The sequence below is a fragment of the Neodiprion pinetum genome, chromosome 4, assembly GCF_021155775.2.
Source record: "Neodiprion pinetum isolate iyNeoPine1 chromosome 4, iyNeoPine1.2, whole genome shotgun sequence".
NCBI lineage: Eukaryota > Metazoa > Arthropoda > Insecta > Hymenoptera > Diprionidae > Neodiprion > Neodiprion pinetum.
In genome coordinates, this window is record NC_060235.2 from 10,274,544 (window position 1) to 10,294,721 (window position 20,178).

The 20,178-nt window shown below is 40.9% G+C and overlaps 1 protein-coding gene across 1 annotated transcript; it reads left to right on the forward strand.

Moving 5' to 3' along the window:
- The first annotated feature begins 12,506 nt into the window (after positions 1-12,506).
- LOC124216493 (uncharacterized) lies at positions 12,507-19,812 on the forward strand. Its single transcript, XM_046621060.2, has 6 exons — positions 12,507-12,690; positions 12,813-13,769; positions 13,871-16,140; positions 16,299-16,601; positions 18,997-19,269; positions 19,729-19,812. Exons 1-6 carry the CDS (start codon positions 12,507-12,509, stop codon positions 19,810-19,812), a joined length of 4,071 nt encoding a protein of 1,356 aa, XP_046477016.2.
- Positions 19,813-20,178: the final 366 nt, after the last annotated feature.

Consider the following 20,178-nt stretch of genomic DNA (forward strand, 5'->3'; position numbering starts at 1 on the left):
TACGTCGGCGCATCAATTCTAGATCTGTCAAAAATCTTTCTCTACGACTTCCACTATAATTATATTAAAACCAACTTTTCGAATAAACAGGCTAAATTGATGTATACCGACACAGACAGCCTTATTTATCAATTCAATGTGCCTAATATCTACGATATCATCAAACGTGATGTAGATACAATGTTTGACACCTCTGACTATCCGCCCGACAATGTGTATGGTATTCCCCTTAAAAACAAAAAACAACTAGGGCTAATGAAGGATGAAAATAATGGTAAAATTATGACAGAGTTTGTGGGACTGCGAGCAAAGCTGTACACATTTACTACGATGGGTGAGGATGGGGAAAAATATGACAGTGGCGTAAAAGTGAGTAAGCGTGCCAAGGGTGTAAGAAATTCATCGATAAATAGCATCACGTTTGATGATTATAAGCGCTGTCTGACGGCTTACCGAGAGTTGACTCTTCCACAGTGTTTAATACGCAGCAAAAAACACGAAGTAAGCACGATCGTACAAAAAAAATTGGCTCTGAGTTGGCAGGATGACAAGCGGCAATTGATACCTGGACAGACCGACACCGTACCTTGGGGGTTTGTCCCAGCCCCCCAATAGCTATAGGATAAACTGTAGACATAGAATTGATGTAAATATTTGATGTTTGACGCCTCGAACGATCCACCATCGGGCGGAAACGTTTCATGATCAATACGATATTTAATAGATTTGAAGTTTCAAAATGCGAATTCATATACTCAACAATTGTTTATTTATTTATTATTAATATATCAAGCAATTATTCATATTTATTCGTTTACCACGAGAAAAGTTTTCAGAAAATGAAAAAAAATTTTCAGGAAACGAAAAAAACTTTTCAGAAAATGAAAAAAACTTTTCAGAAAACGAAAAAAAGTTTTCAGAAAATGAAAAAAAGTTTTCAGAAAACTTTTTTCCCATTTGATTAACACGTAAAAAAAGTTTTCAGAAAATGAAAAAAAGTTTTCAGAAAATGAAAAAAAGTTTTCAGAAAATGAAAAAAAGTTTTCAGAAAACGAAAAAAAGTTTTCAGAAAATGAAAAAAAGTTTTCCAAAAAATAAAATGTGTAATAATCGTATGGCAAAATTGCATATTATCATTATTATTATCACTATTATTATTATCATTATTATTATTATTATTATTTTCGTAGTACAGAGTATGGCACATGTGCGTACAAAGGAGATAAAATGTGGAAATATTTGTATATTCAAAATCTTTTATTGTAATTCGGAAAATACATACAAATTATGTTACATGTCTGTTTTATTTATCCAACTATTGTGCGAACTATCAAAACCCAACCACTTCACATAGAACAGATTCCCCCGTTTGCGCAACACTTTCTCCACAAGGTAGCCGTCGGGATATTTCTCTTTGGTGAGCTCTTCCTCGTAGAAGCCCCCCTCGATGGGATGATCTTGATAATCGGTAAGTTTGTAGGTGGGTGGATTGGTATTTTTCACCTCACTCACGGTGAATATTTCTGTCGTCCAATTGGGTGTATAGCCTTTTTCGAATACATTCTTGTACTTGCTGATTCGAACTCGATCGCCTACACTGAATTTCCGCGCTCGATCACTTCGTTTGATTTGCCGAGGCTTGTACACGCTACGATACAGCTGTTTTTCATTCTCCGTGCTAACATCCTGTAAGTTTTATTCGAATCGTGCGATGTTTGGTGTTGTTGTAGGACTTCATTAAATCAACCCAAAATATTAATCCACTTGTGAAATCCTAGGAGAGTAAACCACATCCACACTTTATTTTTTCAATGTTCGACTAAAAACGTTCGCATATCGACGCCTTTATGTTGCCGAGTGTCAAATACATGTTGATATTGTGCTGCATCATGAGGGCTTTCAATTTGCTGTTGTGAAATTCTTTGCATTGATCAACGTATAGATGTGCAGATATACGGCTCTGGGGTTAGTACAGATTTCATAGCAGCAGCCGCATCTTTCCCCCCACCACGGATGAGGATGAAACAAAAATGTGACAACGGTGTTAAAGTGGGTAAGCGTGTCAAGGATGCGAAAACTGCAACGATAAATAACATCACGTTTAATGATTATAAGAACCGTCTGAGGGGCTTACCAAGAGTTGATCAACCCCACAGTGCTTAATACGTAGTAAAAAAATGCGAGGTTAACTCCAATGTACTGAAAAAATTGATCATGAGTTGACAAGACGGTAATATGCAACCGATACCTGGGCAAACAGGCACCAGAACTTGGAGTGTGTGCTGCAACCCCGCAATAAACTAGCCGTAGGCTGGAACTGAGGGCATAGAACCGTTGTAAATATATGCGTTTGACACCCATGACGATAGTTCATGAAGCAGAGACGTTTCGCCGGCAATACGATATTGAGCAGATCGAAGTTTTAAAATTCGAATACCGTGTAAATTCATGTATTCATCAATTATTTATTTATTTATTATTAATATATTGAACAATTATTCATATTTATCCGTTTACCACGAGAAAAGTTTTCAGAAAATGAAAAAAAGTTTCCAAAAAACGAAAAAAAGTTTTCAGAAAATGAAAAAAAGTTTCCAGAAAACGAAAAAAAGTTTCCAGAAAACAAAAAAAAGTTTTCCGAAAACTTTTTTCCCATTTGATTAACACGTAAAAAAAGTTTTCAGAAAATGAAAAAAAGTTTTCAGAAAATGAAAAAAAGTTTTCAGAAAACGAAAAAAAGTTTTCCGAAAACATTTTTCCCATTTAATTAACACGTAAAAAAAGTTTCCAGAAAAAAAAAAAGCTTTCAGAAAATGAAAAAAAGTTTCCAGAAAACGAAGAAAAATTTCCGAAAATGAAAAAAAGTTCACCAAAAAATAAAATGAGCATTAATCGTATCGAAAAATTATAGATTATCATTATTATTATTATCATTATCGTTATTATCATCATTTGAAGGCCTTTGATCACGGCAGGTGATGCTGGAGGTGTCCCCTGCTACCAGGGTCCGGCACTATCGACGTCGAGGCTGCTTGCAGCCCCTCTCTTCCGCAGTCTAGGAGGACCGCGATCCTCGCCCCTACCAGGGTCGTCGCAAGAGCTGTCATTGCTCGCGTAGTAATGACCCCTGGATTTAGAGTTCGCATGATTGAGGTACGCATACGACGTCCTGGCGCGGAGCTTCAGGGGCTTCAAACTTTTTTTCGTTTTCTGGAAACTTTTTTTCATTTTCTGAAAACTTTTTTTCGTTTTTTGGAAACTTTTTTTCATTTTCTGAAAACTTTTCTCGTGGTAAACGGATAAATATGAATAATTGTTCAATATATTAATAATAAATAAATAAATAATTGATGAATACATGAATTTACACGGTATTCGAATTTTAAAACTTCGATCTGCTCAATATCGTATTGCCGGCGAAACGTCTCTGCTTCATGAACTATCGTCATGGGTGTCAAACGCATATATTTACAACGGTTCTATGCCCTCAGTTCCAGCCTACGGCTAGTTTATTGCGGGGTTGCAGCACACACTCCAAGTTCTGGTGCCTGTTTGCCCAGGTATCGGTTGCATATTACCGTCTTGTCAACTCATGATCAATTTTTTCAGTACATTGGAGTTAACCTCGCATTTTTTTACTACGTATTAAGCACTGTGGGGTTGATCAACTCTTGGTAAGCCCCTCAGACGGTTCTTATAATCATTAAACGTGATGTTATTTATCGTTGCAGTTTTCGCATCCTTGACACGCTTACCCACTTTAACACCGTTGTCACATTTTTGTTTCATCCTCATCCGTGGTGGGGGGAAAGATGCGGCTGCTGCTATGAAATCTGTACTAACCCCAGAGCCGTATATCTGCACATCTATACGTTGATCAATGCAAAGAATTTCACAACAGCAAATTGAAAGCCCTCATGATGCAGCACAATATCAACATGTATTTGACACTCGGCAACATAAAGGCGTCGATATGCGAACGTTTTTAGTCGAACATTGAAAAAATAAAGTGTGGATGTGGTTTACTCTCCTAGGATTTCACAAGTGGATTAATATTTTGGGTTGATTTAATGAAGTCCTACAACAACACCAAACATCGCACGATTCGAATAAAACTTACAGGATGTTAGCACGGAGAATGAAAAACAGCTGTATCGTAGCGTGTACAAGCCTCGGCAAATCAAACGAAGTGATCGAGCGCGGAAATTCAGTGTAGGCGATCGAGTTCGAATCAGCAAGTACAAGAATGTATTCGAAAAAGGCTATACACCCAATTGGACGACAGAAATATTCACCGTGAGTGAGGTGAAAAATACCAATCCACCCACCTACAAACTTACCGATTATCAAGATCATCCCATCGAGGGGGGCTTCTACGAGGAAGAGCTCACCAAAGAGAAATATCCCGACGGCTACCTTGTGGAGAAAGTGTTGCGCAAACGGGGGAATCTGTTCTATGTGAAGTGGTTGGGTTTTGATAGTTCGCACAATAGTTGGATAAATAAAACAGACATGTAACATAATTTGTATGTATTTTCCGAATTACAATAAAAGATTTTGAATATACAAATATTTCCACATTTTATCTCCTTTGTACGCACATGTGCCATACTCTGTACTACGAAAATAATAATAATAATAATAATGATAATAATAATAGTGATAATAATAATGATAATATGCAATTTTGCCATACGATTATTACACATTTTATTTTTTGGAAAACTTTTTTTCATTTTCTGAAAACTTTTTTTCGTTTTCTGAAAACTTTTTTTCATTTTCTGAAAACTTTTTTTCATTTTCTGAAAACTTTTTTTCATTTTCTGAAAACTTTTTTTACGTGTTAATCAAATGGGAAAAAAGTTTTCTGAAAACTTTTTTTCATTTTCTGAAAACTTTTTTTCGTTTTCTGAAAAGTTTTTTTCATTTTCTGAAAAGTTTTTTTCGTTTCCTGAAAATTTTTTTTCATTTTCTGAAAACTTTTCTCGTGGTAAACGAATAAATATGAATAATTGCTTGATATATTAATAATAAATAAATAAACAATTGTTGAGTATATGAATTCGCATTTTGAAACTTCAAATCTATTAAATATCGTATTGATCATGAAACGTTTCCGCCCGATGGTGGATCGTTCGAGGCGTCAAACATCAAATATTTACATCAATTCTATGTCTACAGTTTATCCTATAGCTATTGGGGGGCTGGGACAAACCCCCAAGGTACGGTGTCGGTCTGTCCAGGTATCAATTGCCGCTTGTCATCCTGCCAACTCAGAGCCAATTTTTTTTGTACGATCGTGCTTACTTCGTGTTTTTTGCTGCGTATTAAACACTGTGGAAGAGTCAACTCTCGGTAAGCCGTCAGACAGCGCTTATAATCATCAAACGTGATGCTATTTATCGATGAATTTCTTACACCCTTGGCACGCTTACTCACTTTTACGCCACTGTCATATTTTTCCCCATCCTCACCCATCGTAGTAAATGTGTACAGCTTTGCTCGCAGTCCCACAAACTCTGTCATAATTTTACCATTATTTTCATCCTTCATTAGCCCTAGTTGTTTTTTGTTTTTAAGGGGAATACCATACACATTGTCGGGCGGATAGTCAGAGGTGTCAAACATTGTATCTACATCACGTTTGATGATATCGTAGATATTAGGCACATTGAATTGATAAATAAGGCTGTCTGTGTCGGTATACATCAATTTAGCCTGTTTATTCGAAAAGTTGGTTTTAATATAATTATAGTGGAAGTCGTAGAGAAAGATTTTTGACAGATCTAGAATTGATGCGCCGACGTAAATAGGTTTGGCGAAGTGAACTTTGACACGATTCATTTCAATGATAACCATATCAGTGTCAAATACGGTGCAGCTGTGAAAGTTTGCTCGGGCAATAAGCGTTCTCGCACCACCTTTTCCCTCCCATTTTGTAACCAATTTAACATCTTTATGATTTCGCACATTCTCCATAGTCTTGCCGAACACAGCGTTATTCATGAGTTTGTAAAAGTTTTTCTCAAATTCATTCCTAGATTGCTTACGCATGTCTGTATTGAGCGTGATGTAAGGCTCGAGCCATGGAGATTGCGCAAACTTCAAAATTCTATGCACTTTCGTTAATTTCAATCCTAAACTCAGACACTGTTTCAAATTTCTATAGTGCAATATATACTTTGTTTTGGGGTGAAGGGTGGTCGCGAGTTTGGCATTTTTACTACCTGGAGGAGTAAAATGTTCGGGGCAAAGAGGTAAGTCTTTGTGATCCTCGTGGAGTTCTACAGGGTAGTCCAAATCTACCTCCAGAAAGTAGCCGATCGGTGAATCGTCCGGATGGTTCGTTATATCGATGTGCTGATACTCCCACTCGAACGAACCGATTGGTAAATGCACGCTCATAGCTGCACCGTACAGGTTATTCACGTCAAAATACATGAGATACGATTCCGCTTTGTTTGGATCAAAATCTATTCCCATGAATCTATTATTGGCCCGAGCGTGTCGATTAGAACATTGCGCTACGCCGCCTCGAATGGCTCTTTCAATAAATAATACCATTTCAGGGTTGTCTAAAAGTTGCAAATTTACATTAGTATGCTTGAGCATCGCGTCAAAAGCAAGCCCCGGTGCAGTGTAGTAGTGCAACGAATCTAAATTGTATGTTTTGAAGCAGCTAGCGCGGAAATTTTCGAAAATATCGGCAAGCAAAAGAACATCGGTCTTTAAATATAAATCTGAGTAGCCCCCCAATGACTCTAAATGGAATTCCCTCCAAACAGTTTTCGCGTGCTCGTAATCGGTGTCTGAAATATTTGCATCGCAGAGGTGCGAGTAGAAATGCTTCTTTGCAGGTAATCGCGGTTCATCGAGTTTCCCCCCACAATCGACGTATTCATAGGGAAAAACGCCTTTGCGGGTCATCAAACTGAACTGAGTCGGGTTATTATAAAATTTGCGTGTTATGTGTTTATCGGTATCGGTCAAATATGTGGAAAGTTTATCGATGCTGCTAGCCATAAATCGGAACGAATCGATGAATCTCAAGTGCATCATTGTTCCATCGACGCGTTTCGTGAAGGATATATATTTTTCCTTATTTATGGGTAGCAGTGTAATTTTACCGGGAAAAGTTGACGCGAGGGATTTTATTAAAAAATGAGAATCGTAACCGGACAAATTGTGGAAAACTATTGGAATTGTGTGCGACTCTCTGAAATTCAAATTACACCGATTATGAGCAGGACCACGATATTTACCCGTGAAGTGACAGTGATCGTAACACTTTTTCTCCTCAGGCGTAAACGGTTTTTCACAAATATAACAGTTCTTTGCGCGCATGTGACGATCGCGTTGCACTTGGGTAAGAGACTTCATCGGAATTATGTTTTTGATGCGTGACTCTACTTGAATTGATAAATCTTTAAGCTGTTTCATAAACCAATCTATGCAATCGACACCGCGTTTACCGTGGAACTCCGATAAAGTCTCATCGTACGCGCAATGTACATAGTACGCTACACTGTGCGGGATATGCTTTTGAATTTCACAAGTCTTACGAGTTTCAAATTCATCTATAGCTTCAGGGATTAATATACATTCGAGATCGGCGTATACGACAAATGGAACGGTGCCTTTGTTTTGAAAATTGGAAAATACTAAATCTTTACACTTGGGAAATTCCATGCGTACTTTATTTAGCATAATACAATCTTGCTGATGATTGTCGTAGGCGTGTTTCACGCTAAAGTGGCACAAACATCTGTCACATAAAAACAGCTGGCCATTATGATCAGACAATTGTTTGCTCACCAATCGGGAAAGATCTTTAATCCAAGCAAAGTGGAATCTCGGTGCAAACTCACCAGTCATATCGTCTTCCGGATTACTCTCAACCATTAGAAGATGGATCGTGTCAATGTTTACGCTATGCAAATTTTTACTCAAATAAATTGGCACGATGACGCTTTTATTTGATTTTGCATGATGCGAAAAAGTTTGAGATTCTATACGATATACATTGATACGCAAATTATTCAATCTCTCAAGCTTTTTCACATCATGTAGAGTAGCAGGGAAATTGATACCTGTACAGTCCAACTCGGAAATATATCGATGATAACGGCTAGTCCTATCGGTGTGGGTGTTGACCAGGTGGAGGGCTGCTGTGACGGACCAGAGAAGGCATCTTTCGTCCTCGTTCCTCACGTTAATCACAGCCTTTTTATGTCGAATGTCTTGGGGCAGGTCGACGAATGTTGAAGCCCCCGCGGCGAGAGGCTGATAGCGATTGATATTTACAGTGAGGTTAAGGATCTCAATCATACTCCAGCCGGAATCGCGTTGCTCGAAATCTTCCACCTTTGACTGCAGATCACCCCGTGCACGTGTAAACCAACCATTTATATCGCTCGATGGGAGGAGAATCGCCACGTTGGAGGTGTTGAAACTCTTAACTTCGGTGGAGATCTCTTCGTGCTTGGCATTTTCGAATTTGCACGATAATATGAGATTAACCTTCACATTTCCCTCCTCGCGCAGTATCAGCTCCAACTTCTCGGTGACGACGCGCTGCACATCGTCCAGAAAGGCGTCCAAATTTTTATGACGGAGATTTGTGACAACCCCCGTTCTGATTCGGCTGGCAAAAGCGCTATCCACGTCGTCCCATTGTACACCCGCAGGAGTACCGATATTTCCACCCGTCGCCACTGTGCGCTGCTGCAACTGCTTGATCTTCGTCACCCAAGATTGCAGGAGTGCGATCGTATGTTGGATCCGTATTTTCGCACCAACGGTTGTTCCTCGTTGCATGGAAATATCGCGCAGAACTTGGATATTCGCAATTCCAATATCAGCCCAATGATTGATGACGGCGTCATTCTCTTCTCCGGGTGGTTGCTCTCTCAGCAAATTGTACGTCCTCTCCATCTGCTCCGCAAGTCCCATATACGCTTCGACTGCCATGACTTTGACGTTGATATAAGCCGAACTTTGTATAACTTTTTTGACTTGCACGTATCGTGTAAGACTGACGAGTCTGCATCGGATGCGTTGAGCTTATATGTATATAGGCCGATAGATCGCAAGAATTTGGGAACGATGCGCACTGCGTTCTGCGCATATCGGAGGGTAAAATGACGTCAGAGATGCGGTGCGCACTGCGTTCTGCGCATCTCGGAGGGGAAAATGACGTCAGAGACGACTGGGTCCACCCTTTATCCGACCCGCCATCCCTAAATTTTTGGGTTTTATTGCCCCCCCCCCCCCCCCCCCCGACTCTGCAGAGATGATGAAATTCATGTAAAAAATGACGCAAAGACGGCTGGGGTCCACAGTCCCCGCCCCCACCATCCCTAAATTTTTGCGGTTTATCTGCCAGTTTGAAGTCACACAGTTCCGCAGCTGCATCTTGCTTTAAAGCGTGTTGGAACAGGTTTTCACCCCCTCCCCTTCCCCCTCTCCACGAACCCGCCGCCGCCTAATGTAGTTTTTGAGTTTTATGAGTCGTTAAGCAGCGTGGGCCATGTGGTGGGAAAAATCGGTCAACGAAAAGCGGGTGGCGAACAGTGTGTGGTGTGAGAAAAATCTTATCTTGCCCGCTCTTCACCGGATGGTATGTGTACACACAGTTTTGGGTTTTACGACTCTTTATAGCGAACAAGTCCGAGCCTGCACACCCCCCGCCATTCTCTATGATATGTATGTTCGGTTTCAAAATGAGCTACTATAACAAAGAAGCTGAGCCTTTGCTATCGAGACGTAAATTTATAAACCAAGCTCCCCTTATCGTCATCGATTGCTTCAAGCAGAACGAAACATTGAAAACTGGACCTGTGGACATTCGATTGGAATTTGACTGTAGCATTACGTTCCCGCCACACACTTCTGCCTACTGCATGATCTTGCATGATCGTATTGTTGAATATAATCCGATCAGTGGTACTGTTAAAAAATTGGTATAAGTGAATTTTGGAATAATGATATGTTTAATTAATATGGATATTGAAAATAATATGTATAATTTTACTCGTTAAAATTTAGAATAAGATAATTGAGAATATAATAAGAAAACTAAATGTAATTGGTGTTAAATAAAAAAAATTGTTAAAAGCATTCAAAACGCCATTTTAAACCTTCCTTCAGGGGTCATTTCCTGGAATTTTTTCAATAGATCTAGCGGGTTCTTACCTTATCTGATTTATGTGCGGCTTTCCGGCGCCAAACAAGTCTCGACAGGAATTATTTTGTTTGTGTGTGTGTGTGTGTGTGTGTGTGTGTGTGTGTGTGTGTGTGTGTGTGTGTGTGTGTGTGTGTGTGTGTGTGTCAGATCCTATGGAAATAGCCGCCGAAAATGGCCGGGGGGGGGGGGGGGCTAGGGGGGAGCTGGGGGGGAACTAGGGGGGAGCTAGGGGGGTTGGTGGTCCAGAACTCTCATATATACACTACTTCTACATTCTAGTGGTAAGCTTGCCAAATCATAGGGCGGCCTGAAAATGATGTAATCCAGACCCTGCCCGTTTACGTTGACCACTGCGACTTCCTGGGGTACAAACTTCATGTTATGGCCTATAAAACTTTACACGTCTAGGATCATCGCCATGTTGAGGAGTGGGAATGTTGCGCTCCATTATATACTGACGGATGGTATGTGGAAGACTAACTATTCCATCTCCAGCACACCCGCTTTTATCCCCTCGCGAATAAATTTTGTAGAAGTAGAGGGGATCGCATAGTTTATTTACGGCACATAACTGCATAAAAATTCAAACTTGTTGAATTCTCCACCAAGGTATTTCATTTGCAGACAATTTTCCCCGGCCATGTTACACATTTCAGTCAGCTGACCGGAATCTTCTTGTAGAACCCTTGCGATTCATGGTGGTAAGAAAACGTTGTATTCTCCATCGATCGTCGCCAGAACACGTACCCCGAATTTTGTTTTGACCAGTCGTAACCCGGTGACGTCATACACACCCCCAATTTCGAGTTCCGACATCTTCTTGGTTGGCAAATTCTCCAGGTGGCTGACGCGGTTAACTTTTGCTAGATCCATTGCGTTTTAATCAGAGTTTATTTTCTTCACAAGTAAGAGCAGTTCACGACGCGAAGAGGCGATGAGAACAGTGTGACTATCGGAATAGGCTCACGTTTTATATACCACCCACCCCCACTACAATTTTCCATCGGACAAGTCTCGACACGCATTTTGTGAGAAGAATGACAATACCACCCGGTGTTTCGTCGGAAAAAATTTCAAGATATATTCAAAAGCATTCAACAGCTATTTTGAAACGATTTTTTTCACCGCCACTACCACGTCCACCCAATAAAAACATCCTATTCCATAGATCTCGACCTGCATTTCATGAGAAAAATTTGACGATCTATTCAAAACATCCGACCGTTATTTTCTGAAACGTTTACCCCCAACCATACGATATATGAATAAAAAAGTTGCCATCTTGCGGCGAGCATTGGAAACATCACGCAGAGTCGATCGATGGAATATCGATTGATCGATAATGCGATGGAGGGGGCGCCACATACGACGAACCTGCGGTAACACCCGGTAACACCAAACTGTCGGTAAGATCGGAGATAACAATTTCGTCGGTAAAATGTTTACCATCTAACAATAAAAAAATGTGTAATGTCTGCTCATCCGACGGTGAAAAAATCAAAATGGCTGCTCATCCCACCAAGCAAAAAATCCCATTATCAAACTATCTGACGATAAAGAAATTCAAAATTGCCGCTCATCCGACTAAGCAATAATCGGAATGACCCCTCATCTGACTAAGCAAAAATCAAAATGGCTGCTCATCCGACTAAACAAATAATTCATTGTCAAACTGTCTGTCGGTAATATCGGGTGAAAATACTGGTGGCGCCATCTATGTTACCGCTTCAGCCGGTAACAATATCGTGGATAAGGCTTACCATCGCGGTGGTAACATACCGACTGTCGGTAAGGGATCGGGATACGCTGTCGGTACGCCGCCATTTTGTGGTCCAGAACCGGCGTATCTCTACTACTTCTCCACCATTTTTTTTCCAGCTTACTAATTATTGTTTCGTGCGTCGAAATATTACCTTCATAGCCTGCTAATATTTCTTTCAACGAAAACTAGCATTCCTGTCAACATTCTGCTATCTGCAATGAAATGTGATTGATTACAGCGACGACGTCCTTATCTTCAGATTGGCCCTTCTCATGTTCTGCAGGAAGACGGGCGAAAAATGTCTTCATACACGAGGCATGGTATCTAGCTGTAAATTGAGAATTGATGCAATTATTTATAGAATCATGTGTGCAATTAATTGTCAATGTGCGGTAAAGATAGATGTCACGACCGAGCTTATACGCCACCTAACGGTGACGCCTAGAAGCAGACAAATAAAGATGGCTGCAGGTCGAACACGACAAAAGCGTCCTCCACATTTATAAAGTATTTACCGTAAATAAAGTACATTAAACACCACAAGAGTACATTTATTACATGGCGCAGTCTGGACTCGACACTACTAGTGATTTCGAAGACGCCTCAGACGTCACGGTAACCCTAGAAGAATCGACGGACGAGAATCGCTCAGTCGACGAAGCACTTGCTGGAAGAGAAAGTGACGAAGGAAACATGGCACAGCACTCGCTCAACCTGAAGCCGCCAGAACCTCTCTCATTTAGTGGGAATATTTGAGAAAACTGGAAGAAGTGGTTCAAAAAGTTCGGTATATACCTGCTAGCCACGGAATCGAATAACAAAGCCGCTGAAGTGAAAAATACGACACCTTCGAGCTCGGTGTAGCGGACGCGAAGAACTACGACAAAGTCGTGGAAGCATTCGAAAACTTTAGTGTGCCAAAGAAGAATGAAAGTGTGTGTCGACATGTGTTTTTCCAGCGAAACCAAAAACCGGATGAATCGTTCGAGGATTTCTTGACGGACCTGAAAAAGTTGAGTCAAGATTGTTCGTTTGGGGCCTTGAAAGATAGCCTGATCAAAGATCGCATCATCAGTGGCATAAGAAACACACAGCTAAAGGATCGGCTCCTCCGAGAAGAAAACCTGACTTTCGACAGGTGTACGCAGTTGTATAGAGCAGCCGAGCTAGCCAATCAGCGAATTGAAACATTACAAACGACCGAGAAAATAGATGTCGTCCAAACAAAACAAAAAGAAAAACAGCAACCGTCCAGCAGAGGATGCAACGGGCCGCGTGGCAACAGAGGCAGAGGGCAGCAGAGACAACAGCAGCAGTGCCAAGAGCAGAGTAGCAGCGAAGGCCAGCCACCCAGACGACAACAAAACTATACGCAGCAGCAGAACAACGGACAGCCAAATCAGCAGCAGCAGAATCAATCGTCCTGTAAACGATGCGGGTATCGACATCAAGCGAATAGATGTCCAGCCTTCAATAAACAATGTAAAGCGTGCAATGGGTACAATCACTTCGCGCAGGTATGTCGAAGCCGTCAAAAGATAGACGCGGTAACCGAAGATTCAGATACAATTTTCTTAGGAAATGTAGCAGGTAATGATCGCGTAACTTCGGATTGGTACGAGAAAATAGTATTCGCTGAAACCGGGAAAGCAATATCGTTCAAATTAGACACGGGTGCCGGAGCAAATGTAATCGGATTAAACGAGTATCGGAAAGTTGGTCCGAAAAAACAGTTCGAAGCTACCGACCGAAAATTGTCACACTTCGACGGATCTAAACTCACGGTCGTAGGTAAAGTAGAATTGGCATGCGAAGTTAAAGGTAAAAAAGAAAATCTTTTAATCTACGTAGTTGATTGCGAAAAACGACACCGCTCATGGGGTTACCGATCATCATAAAGTTGAACCTGTTAACCCGAGTAGCGAACATAAGTTTAAATAAGGCTCAGGGAACAAAGGGTTTAATTCAGGAAAATAAAGACCTGTTCGAAGGCATCGGCAAACTCAGGTACGTTTACGATTTCAAAATGAAGTCAGGATATGTAGGGAACATCGAACCTTGCAGGAAGGTACCTTTCAAAGTATTAGAGGCTTATCGATCTGAACTTGAGAGCATGGAACGGGACAAAATTATTAGACGAATAGACGAGCCAACAGAGTTCGAGAATCCGGTTGTACTTGTGAAAAAACCGGATAATTCGCTTCGAGTTTGCTTAGACCCCCAGTACCTGAACTCGTGCCTGCTCAGAGAACATTACAAATTACCAACTTTCGAAGAAATAGCTTCAAAGATGACAAACGCGAAGATTTTTACAGTTCTAGACGCGTCCAAGGCTTTTTGGCAGGTTGAGTTATCGAAAGCGAGTTCAAAACTTACCACTTTCCAAACACCTTTTGGTAGATATTGCTTTCTACGCATGCCTTACGGTATTATAACGGCTCCCGAGATCTTCCACAGACTTTACAAACAGATTTTTAGTGACGTTCCGAATGTCGAAGTTTATATCGATGACATTATAATCTGGGCACAAAACAAAGAAGAGCATAACAAAATCTTGCAGCAAGTTTTCACGAAAGCTCGTGAAAACGGAGTCAAGTTCAATCTCGGGGAATGTAAAATCGGTAAAAGTGACGTAAAGTTTTTGGGTCACGTTTTCACAAACCAAGGTATCAGAATAGATGCTGATAGAATTCAAGCCGTCACGGAAATGAAGAAACCGACTGACACAAAAGGGGTCGAAAGATTGTTAGGCATGATAACATACGTAGCCAAATTCATCCCGAATTTATCCGACGTAACAGCCCCACTCAGAGAACTGATAAAAAAAGGAGTGGAATTTCATTGGGTAGAAGAACACGAAGTCGCGTTTAAAAAGATCAAAGAGAGACTAACAAGCAATCCCGTGTTACAGTATTATGACACAAATGCCGATTGCAAGCTGAGCGTAGACGCGAGTGGAACAGGAGTAGGAGCAGTCCTCTTGCAAAATAACCTACCGATAGCTTATGCTTCAAAAGCATTCACGACTTGCCAAAAAGCCTCGGCACAAATCGAAAAAGAAATGTACGCGATTGTGTATGGGTGTGAGCGATTTCGCCAATATATAATAGGAAAGCCTATATTTGTAGACAGCGATCATAAGCCTCTGGTACCCATCTCGAAAAAACCGATAGCAGACATTCCTGTGAGGCTCCAAAAAATGCGTTTGCGGTTACAACCGTACGATGCCGAGATCACCTACAAACCCGGCAAAGATTTGTTAATCGCAGACAGCCTTTCGCGCGCGCATTTGACAAAGACGAACGACGACGACGATATAAACACGCACATCTTGAATATTGTGTTGTCCGAAAGCATGAGCGACAAGAAAAAGCTAGAGTTCGTAGCTGAAACTGAAAGTGATAACGAGTTACAAACAGTAATTAAACTGATCCGAACGACTTGGCCGAAAGAAATCAAAGACGTACCTAAGATTGCCAAGCCGTACCACACTTACCATCCAGAACTTTTCGAGTCAGATGGGTTAGTATTCAAGAATAACTGTGTAGTAGTACCTAGTCGAATGCGTGAAGAAGTCCTCAGCAAGCTACACTACAATCACATGGGCATCGAAAAGACTAAGAGCAGAGCTCGCGATATCGTTTTCTGGCCGGGAATGAACAAACAAATTCAAGACACGATCATGGATTGTGCAGTTTGCCAAAAATTCCAAAAAAGTCACCAGAACGAAACATTAATTTCGAACGACGTACCGAGTAATGTCTGGGAGAAAATAGCCGTCGACTTATTTTATTTGCAAGGACAACCGTACCTAATAATGGTCGATTATTATTCTAAATATGTAGAGATAGGATTACTGACAAATGAATCGAGCGAAACTACGATAGTAATGATAAAATCTCTGTTCGTGAGACACGGAATACCAAAGATAGTCAGATCCGACAACGGACCGCAGTTTAGTAGCCACAAATTCAAGGAATTTGCTAAAGCTTGGGGTTTTGAACACACAACGTCGAGCCCTACTTATCCGAGAAGTAACGGGCTAGTCGAACGTTTTGTACAAACGGTGAAAAAAATGGTGAAAAAAGCGAAAGAGGATAGAAAGGATCCGTATTTAGCGTTGCTGGAGCTCCGTAACAAACCGATCTCCAATTGTATCGAGTCTCCCAATAGATTAATGTTTAACAGAAACGTACGTGGAGTGCTACCTGATTTCTTAGAGCATTGACGTCCCGAAAACGAACCGATCAGAGCCAAGCTAGTCGAAAAACAAACATCACAAAAATACTTCCACGATAAACGATCACGAAATTCCCAGAACTATCGACAGGCTAAACTGTAAGAATACAGAATAAAGACAAGACTTGTAAACCCGGATTAGTTATTCATAAAAGCGACAAACTGCGCGCGTACGAAGTTATGAAAGAGTCTGGAACAATCCTAACGCGAAACAGAAAGTACCTCAATCGAGACCAAAACGGAAACTTTAGAGTCAAACATCCTCCAGACTATTTCGACGAACTCCCTCACAATGAAGAGACGAATCGCGAAAACGAGAACACCTTCGGCGAAACTCGTGAAGTAGAACAACAGCTTCCTACTGAGATTGCAGCAAATCCCGAAGCATCGAAAAAACACGCTCCACCGCCTCGAGCAACTACTCGTAGTGGACGTGGAATTATCCGACCCGGCTATCTTAAAGATTATATTACTTAAAAATTGTATCCGTATTCTTATACTACAAACCATTTATATTGTTTTTTAAAAAAAAAAAAAAAAGAGAAGATATCACGATCGAGCTTATACGCCACCTAGCGGTGACGCCTAGAAGCAGACAAATAAAGATGGCTGCAGGCCGAACACGACAAAAGCGTCCTCCACATTTATAAAGTATTTACCGTAAATAAATTACATTAAACACCACAAAAGTACATTTATTACAATAGATCACGGAATAGATCTACTCAAGAGAGACATGAAGAATCAATGCATTCGGAGAATATATTGTCGCACACTACTAGAATAATGAGTAATCATACACCATATCCTCCGCTGCAATCAGATTAGTATTTTTGATGCGTGAAACGATCTTTCCACTGAATGAGGCCTGCCTTTCCCTTGAAATCTTGATAATCTTATCATTAGTAGTAAGACTTTGGATCAGTCCGATGGAATTACATTCGCCTAAGTTCTTTTTCTTAGTTCTTTCAATAAAAATTTCTCGAACACATCCTGCGTGTAAAGTAGATACGTATTCTTCCGATGAAAAGATGGTACATTCAACCTCCGAACTATTTCACTTGATTCTCCTGTACCAGAAATAAAAATTTTCCATTACGTCCAAAACATCATAATGTTTTATCATTTATAGCGTCAGTTATTTTAGTAAGAAAGACTAAAAATTCTTTTAAACTACAAAAGTAAATAATCTCTCACCTGTATTTGCTTCTATGGCGGCAACGATCCTTTTTTCATCCATATACAATTTCTGACACTCGATCTGCACAATAACTGAATTCAATTCGTGAAACTGATGTAATTTATTGTCTTTACCTAATTTAGAGCGAATACTCGGTTGTTTTAGATTTTCAATCCTCTCTCCTTAACTTTAAGGATATCACTTTCACTTCAACCCTTTTCACATGTAAAACAATGTATTTTTTCTTCCATTTTCACACGAACAGTATAATCACAAATATGTATGACGTACTTTACAACTATGATCCTAGGCTACATATACACTGATGTATGACGGTGTCAAAAGGGACGCCGAGCAGGCACGAAAGGCCCCCCATCCATCTCTTCGTCAGATGGAAGTTTTCTGTTCCTGCAGGCAAACAGGATATGTATGTCTTTAGAATAACGGAATGAATGAAAACATCTCTTCTGTAGCTAATGAACTTGAAGATATTTTCCTTGTCAGTCAGCTATTAAAAACGACTTACGATAGAATAAATGAGAAAATCAGCAACAAATAATACACGTCATCGTTTAAACTTGAATCGCTTAGACACAATTTGTTACCTATCGGTTTAAATTTCTCCGACGTAAAATTGGATCGGAAATCGCAAATGTCAACTTTCAAATACGAACTGTTATTATATCCGAACTTCGCACCAAATCAATTTTCAGTGTAATAAAATACAATAAAATATTTCATTTGTACAACTTGATCTAAGGATATTCGTTGTAATTGTACATCGAACCTCGAAATGATCCAATCAGCAAATAATGAAACGCAAAGGGTCAGAAAAAACAAGTAAAACTGTTAAACTGCTCTCTCTTGTTGTTGGTGCTTGGTGAACAACGTGTAGCTGTTATCACTCCTCAAATTTTCTGGGCGCTTTTTGAGTTTTTCTTTTGTGAGTTAGGTCTGTCTACTATCGGTCGGTTCGCGCTGTGCCGGTTCTTAAGTGGTATAAAATGTTGAGAAAATGAGTTTATTGAACTCGTATCTCCCGCGCCTGCGTGCGCTGCTCTATGGGGAGAAAGATAGTATGAGTGGTCTCCGAGAGGAGTGCTTGAGTGATTGGATGAGAGCTGAGCAGTTAGCCTTCCTGTAAACCTGTAGAGCAATGTAACTACGTTTCTTTGTATTATATAAATATTTTTTTCTTTATCTGATCTCAACATCGTGTATCGTTAACTGATTGATAAAAGAAAATCATTCCTGCTCATCCTGAATATCCCAACATAAAACTCTTCGCGCCTTGTACTGCGGCTATTAAATAATTGGGACTTTCAGTGCATCATAACCCACTGTACTTTCTCGGACGGTTTGCCTTTGTTGTTTTTTTGAAGCTGTCAGTGTCAGTGTCAGACTAGTGAGGTTGAACGCAGCCTTTGTTGACTGTTGACTGTTTTTGGGATTACCTTCGTGTCATCTATAGACGGCTATTGATATCAATTTGCGATACCGAGTTACTGATAGTATGGCTCCTCCAAACTGTGCTTTGTGTTACGCTGCTATAGATATCCCTAGTAGTACCATTACCACTGGCGACAAATGTAAACGTTTCATGCTATCTGTCTCAAAATACGGTTTCAGGTTGAAACTAGCTGGGCTGCGACAGATCGTGTTAGTAGTTGCTGCCCTACTTGTACGAGAGATGAGACAACCGCGATTGGAGCAGGAATTCAAAAAATTTCATCTCTGCTCGTGACTATGAACACTCGCCTTGGTACGTTTGAAGCCACAGCTGCCAAGGTCAGCACGCTTGTAACGGTTGTCGAGGAACTTCGCGGAAAATTTGACAGCATGCTAGCCGATAACGTAGCACTCAAATCAGGTCTCGGAACTGTCAATGCTACTGTAACAGAGGTAAAGAAAAATGTTGACTAGTTGGCAGAGGTAGCGTCTCGCCATTCGGCAGAGATTAGCGAAATTGGCGACAAGCTTGTCATCAGGCAGACTGGTGTGCTGGCGCCTGCTGATAAGGCTATGTTGTTGCGGGTAGCTTGCAATCAAGTTGTAAACCACCTTATTATTACAGGGATTCGAGATGGTGGTCATCGCGAGCGTTTAAATAAAATATTGACTAAACTGCTTGCGGCTCTTAATATACAGTTGCCTCCTGATGCCATAATCCGTTTCGAACGAATGGACCGATACAGCTGCTCCTGGCTCTCCTTCTGCCTTCACTGCGCGTCCTCTCCTGTAAATCCTTGGGCCTCCTACCTGGTGCGATCGCGTAATTGCGGCTAAGAAGATCAAGACTCAACTCCGAGCTGCAGAAATCGATGCCACCCTTTCGGACTGATAGGTTTATGTTAATAAAAGGCATCCCATGCAACTTCACCGATATCGCAGTCAGATCTTGAAGAAGTACCCGTCGCTGAGCCCGAGGTCTGCGTGGATAGCTGATGCGACGCTGTTTGTTCGACCTGGACCGGGGATCAAACCGTTACGCTTGCAGCTTCTTCCGACTTGTCGACCTTAACCCGAGCCTTACAATGACTCCCAGCTGCGAGTGTTTCCAAACCCATGCGCTCACTGACTCGCCCGGAGCTCCTCAATGTTTGCTACCATAATGCCCAGTCGATACCCGCCCACATTGATGAATTTCGCGAGTTCTTTCGGTTAATCACATACCACGTGATTGCTGTTTCCGAAATCTGGCTCAGCGACGGGATATTGGACGTACAGGTGATGTTGCCATCTTACAGGCTGCACAGGGTTGATCGTCGAGGGTGACATGGGGGCGGTGTTGCCTTCTTTGTACACCAGGAA

What these genes read in the sequence shown, in the direction of transcription:
- LOC124216493 (XM_046621060.2), top strand. Translation starts at nt 12,507, where the DNA reads ATGGCGCAGTCTGGACTCGACACTACTAGTGATTTCGAAGACGCCTCA. An exon ending in GATTAATGTTTAACAGAAAC is followed by an intron (nt 16,141 to 16,298) that starts GTACGTGGAGTG and finishes GTAAGAATACAG; the next exon opens with AATAAAGACAAGACTTGTAA. An exon ending in TCAATGCTACTGTAACAGAG is followed by an intron (nt 19,270 to 19,728) that starts GTAAAGAAAAAT and finishes TGTTAATAAAAG; the next exon opens with GCATCCCATGCAACTTCACC.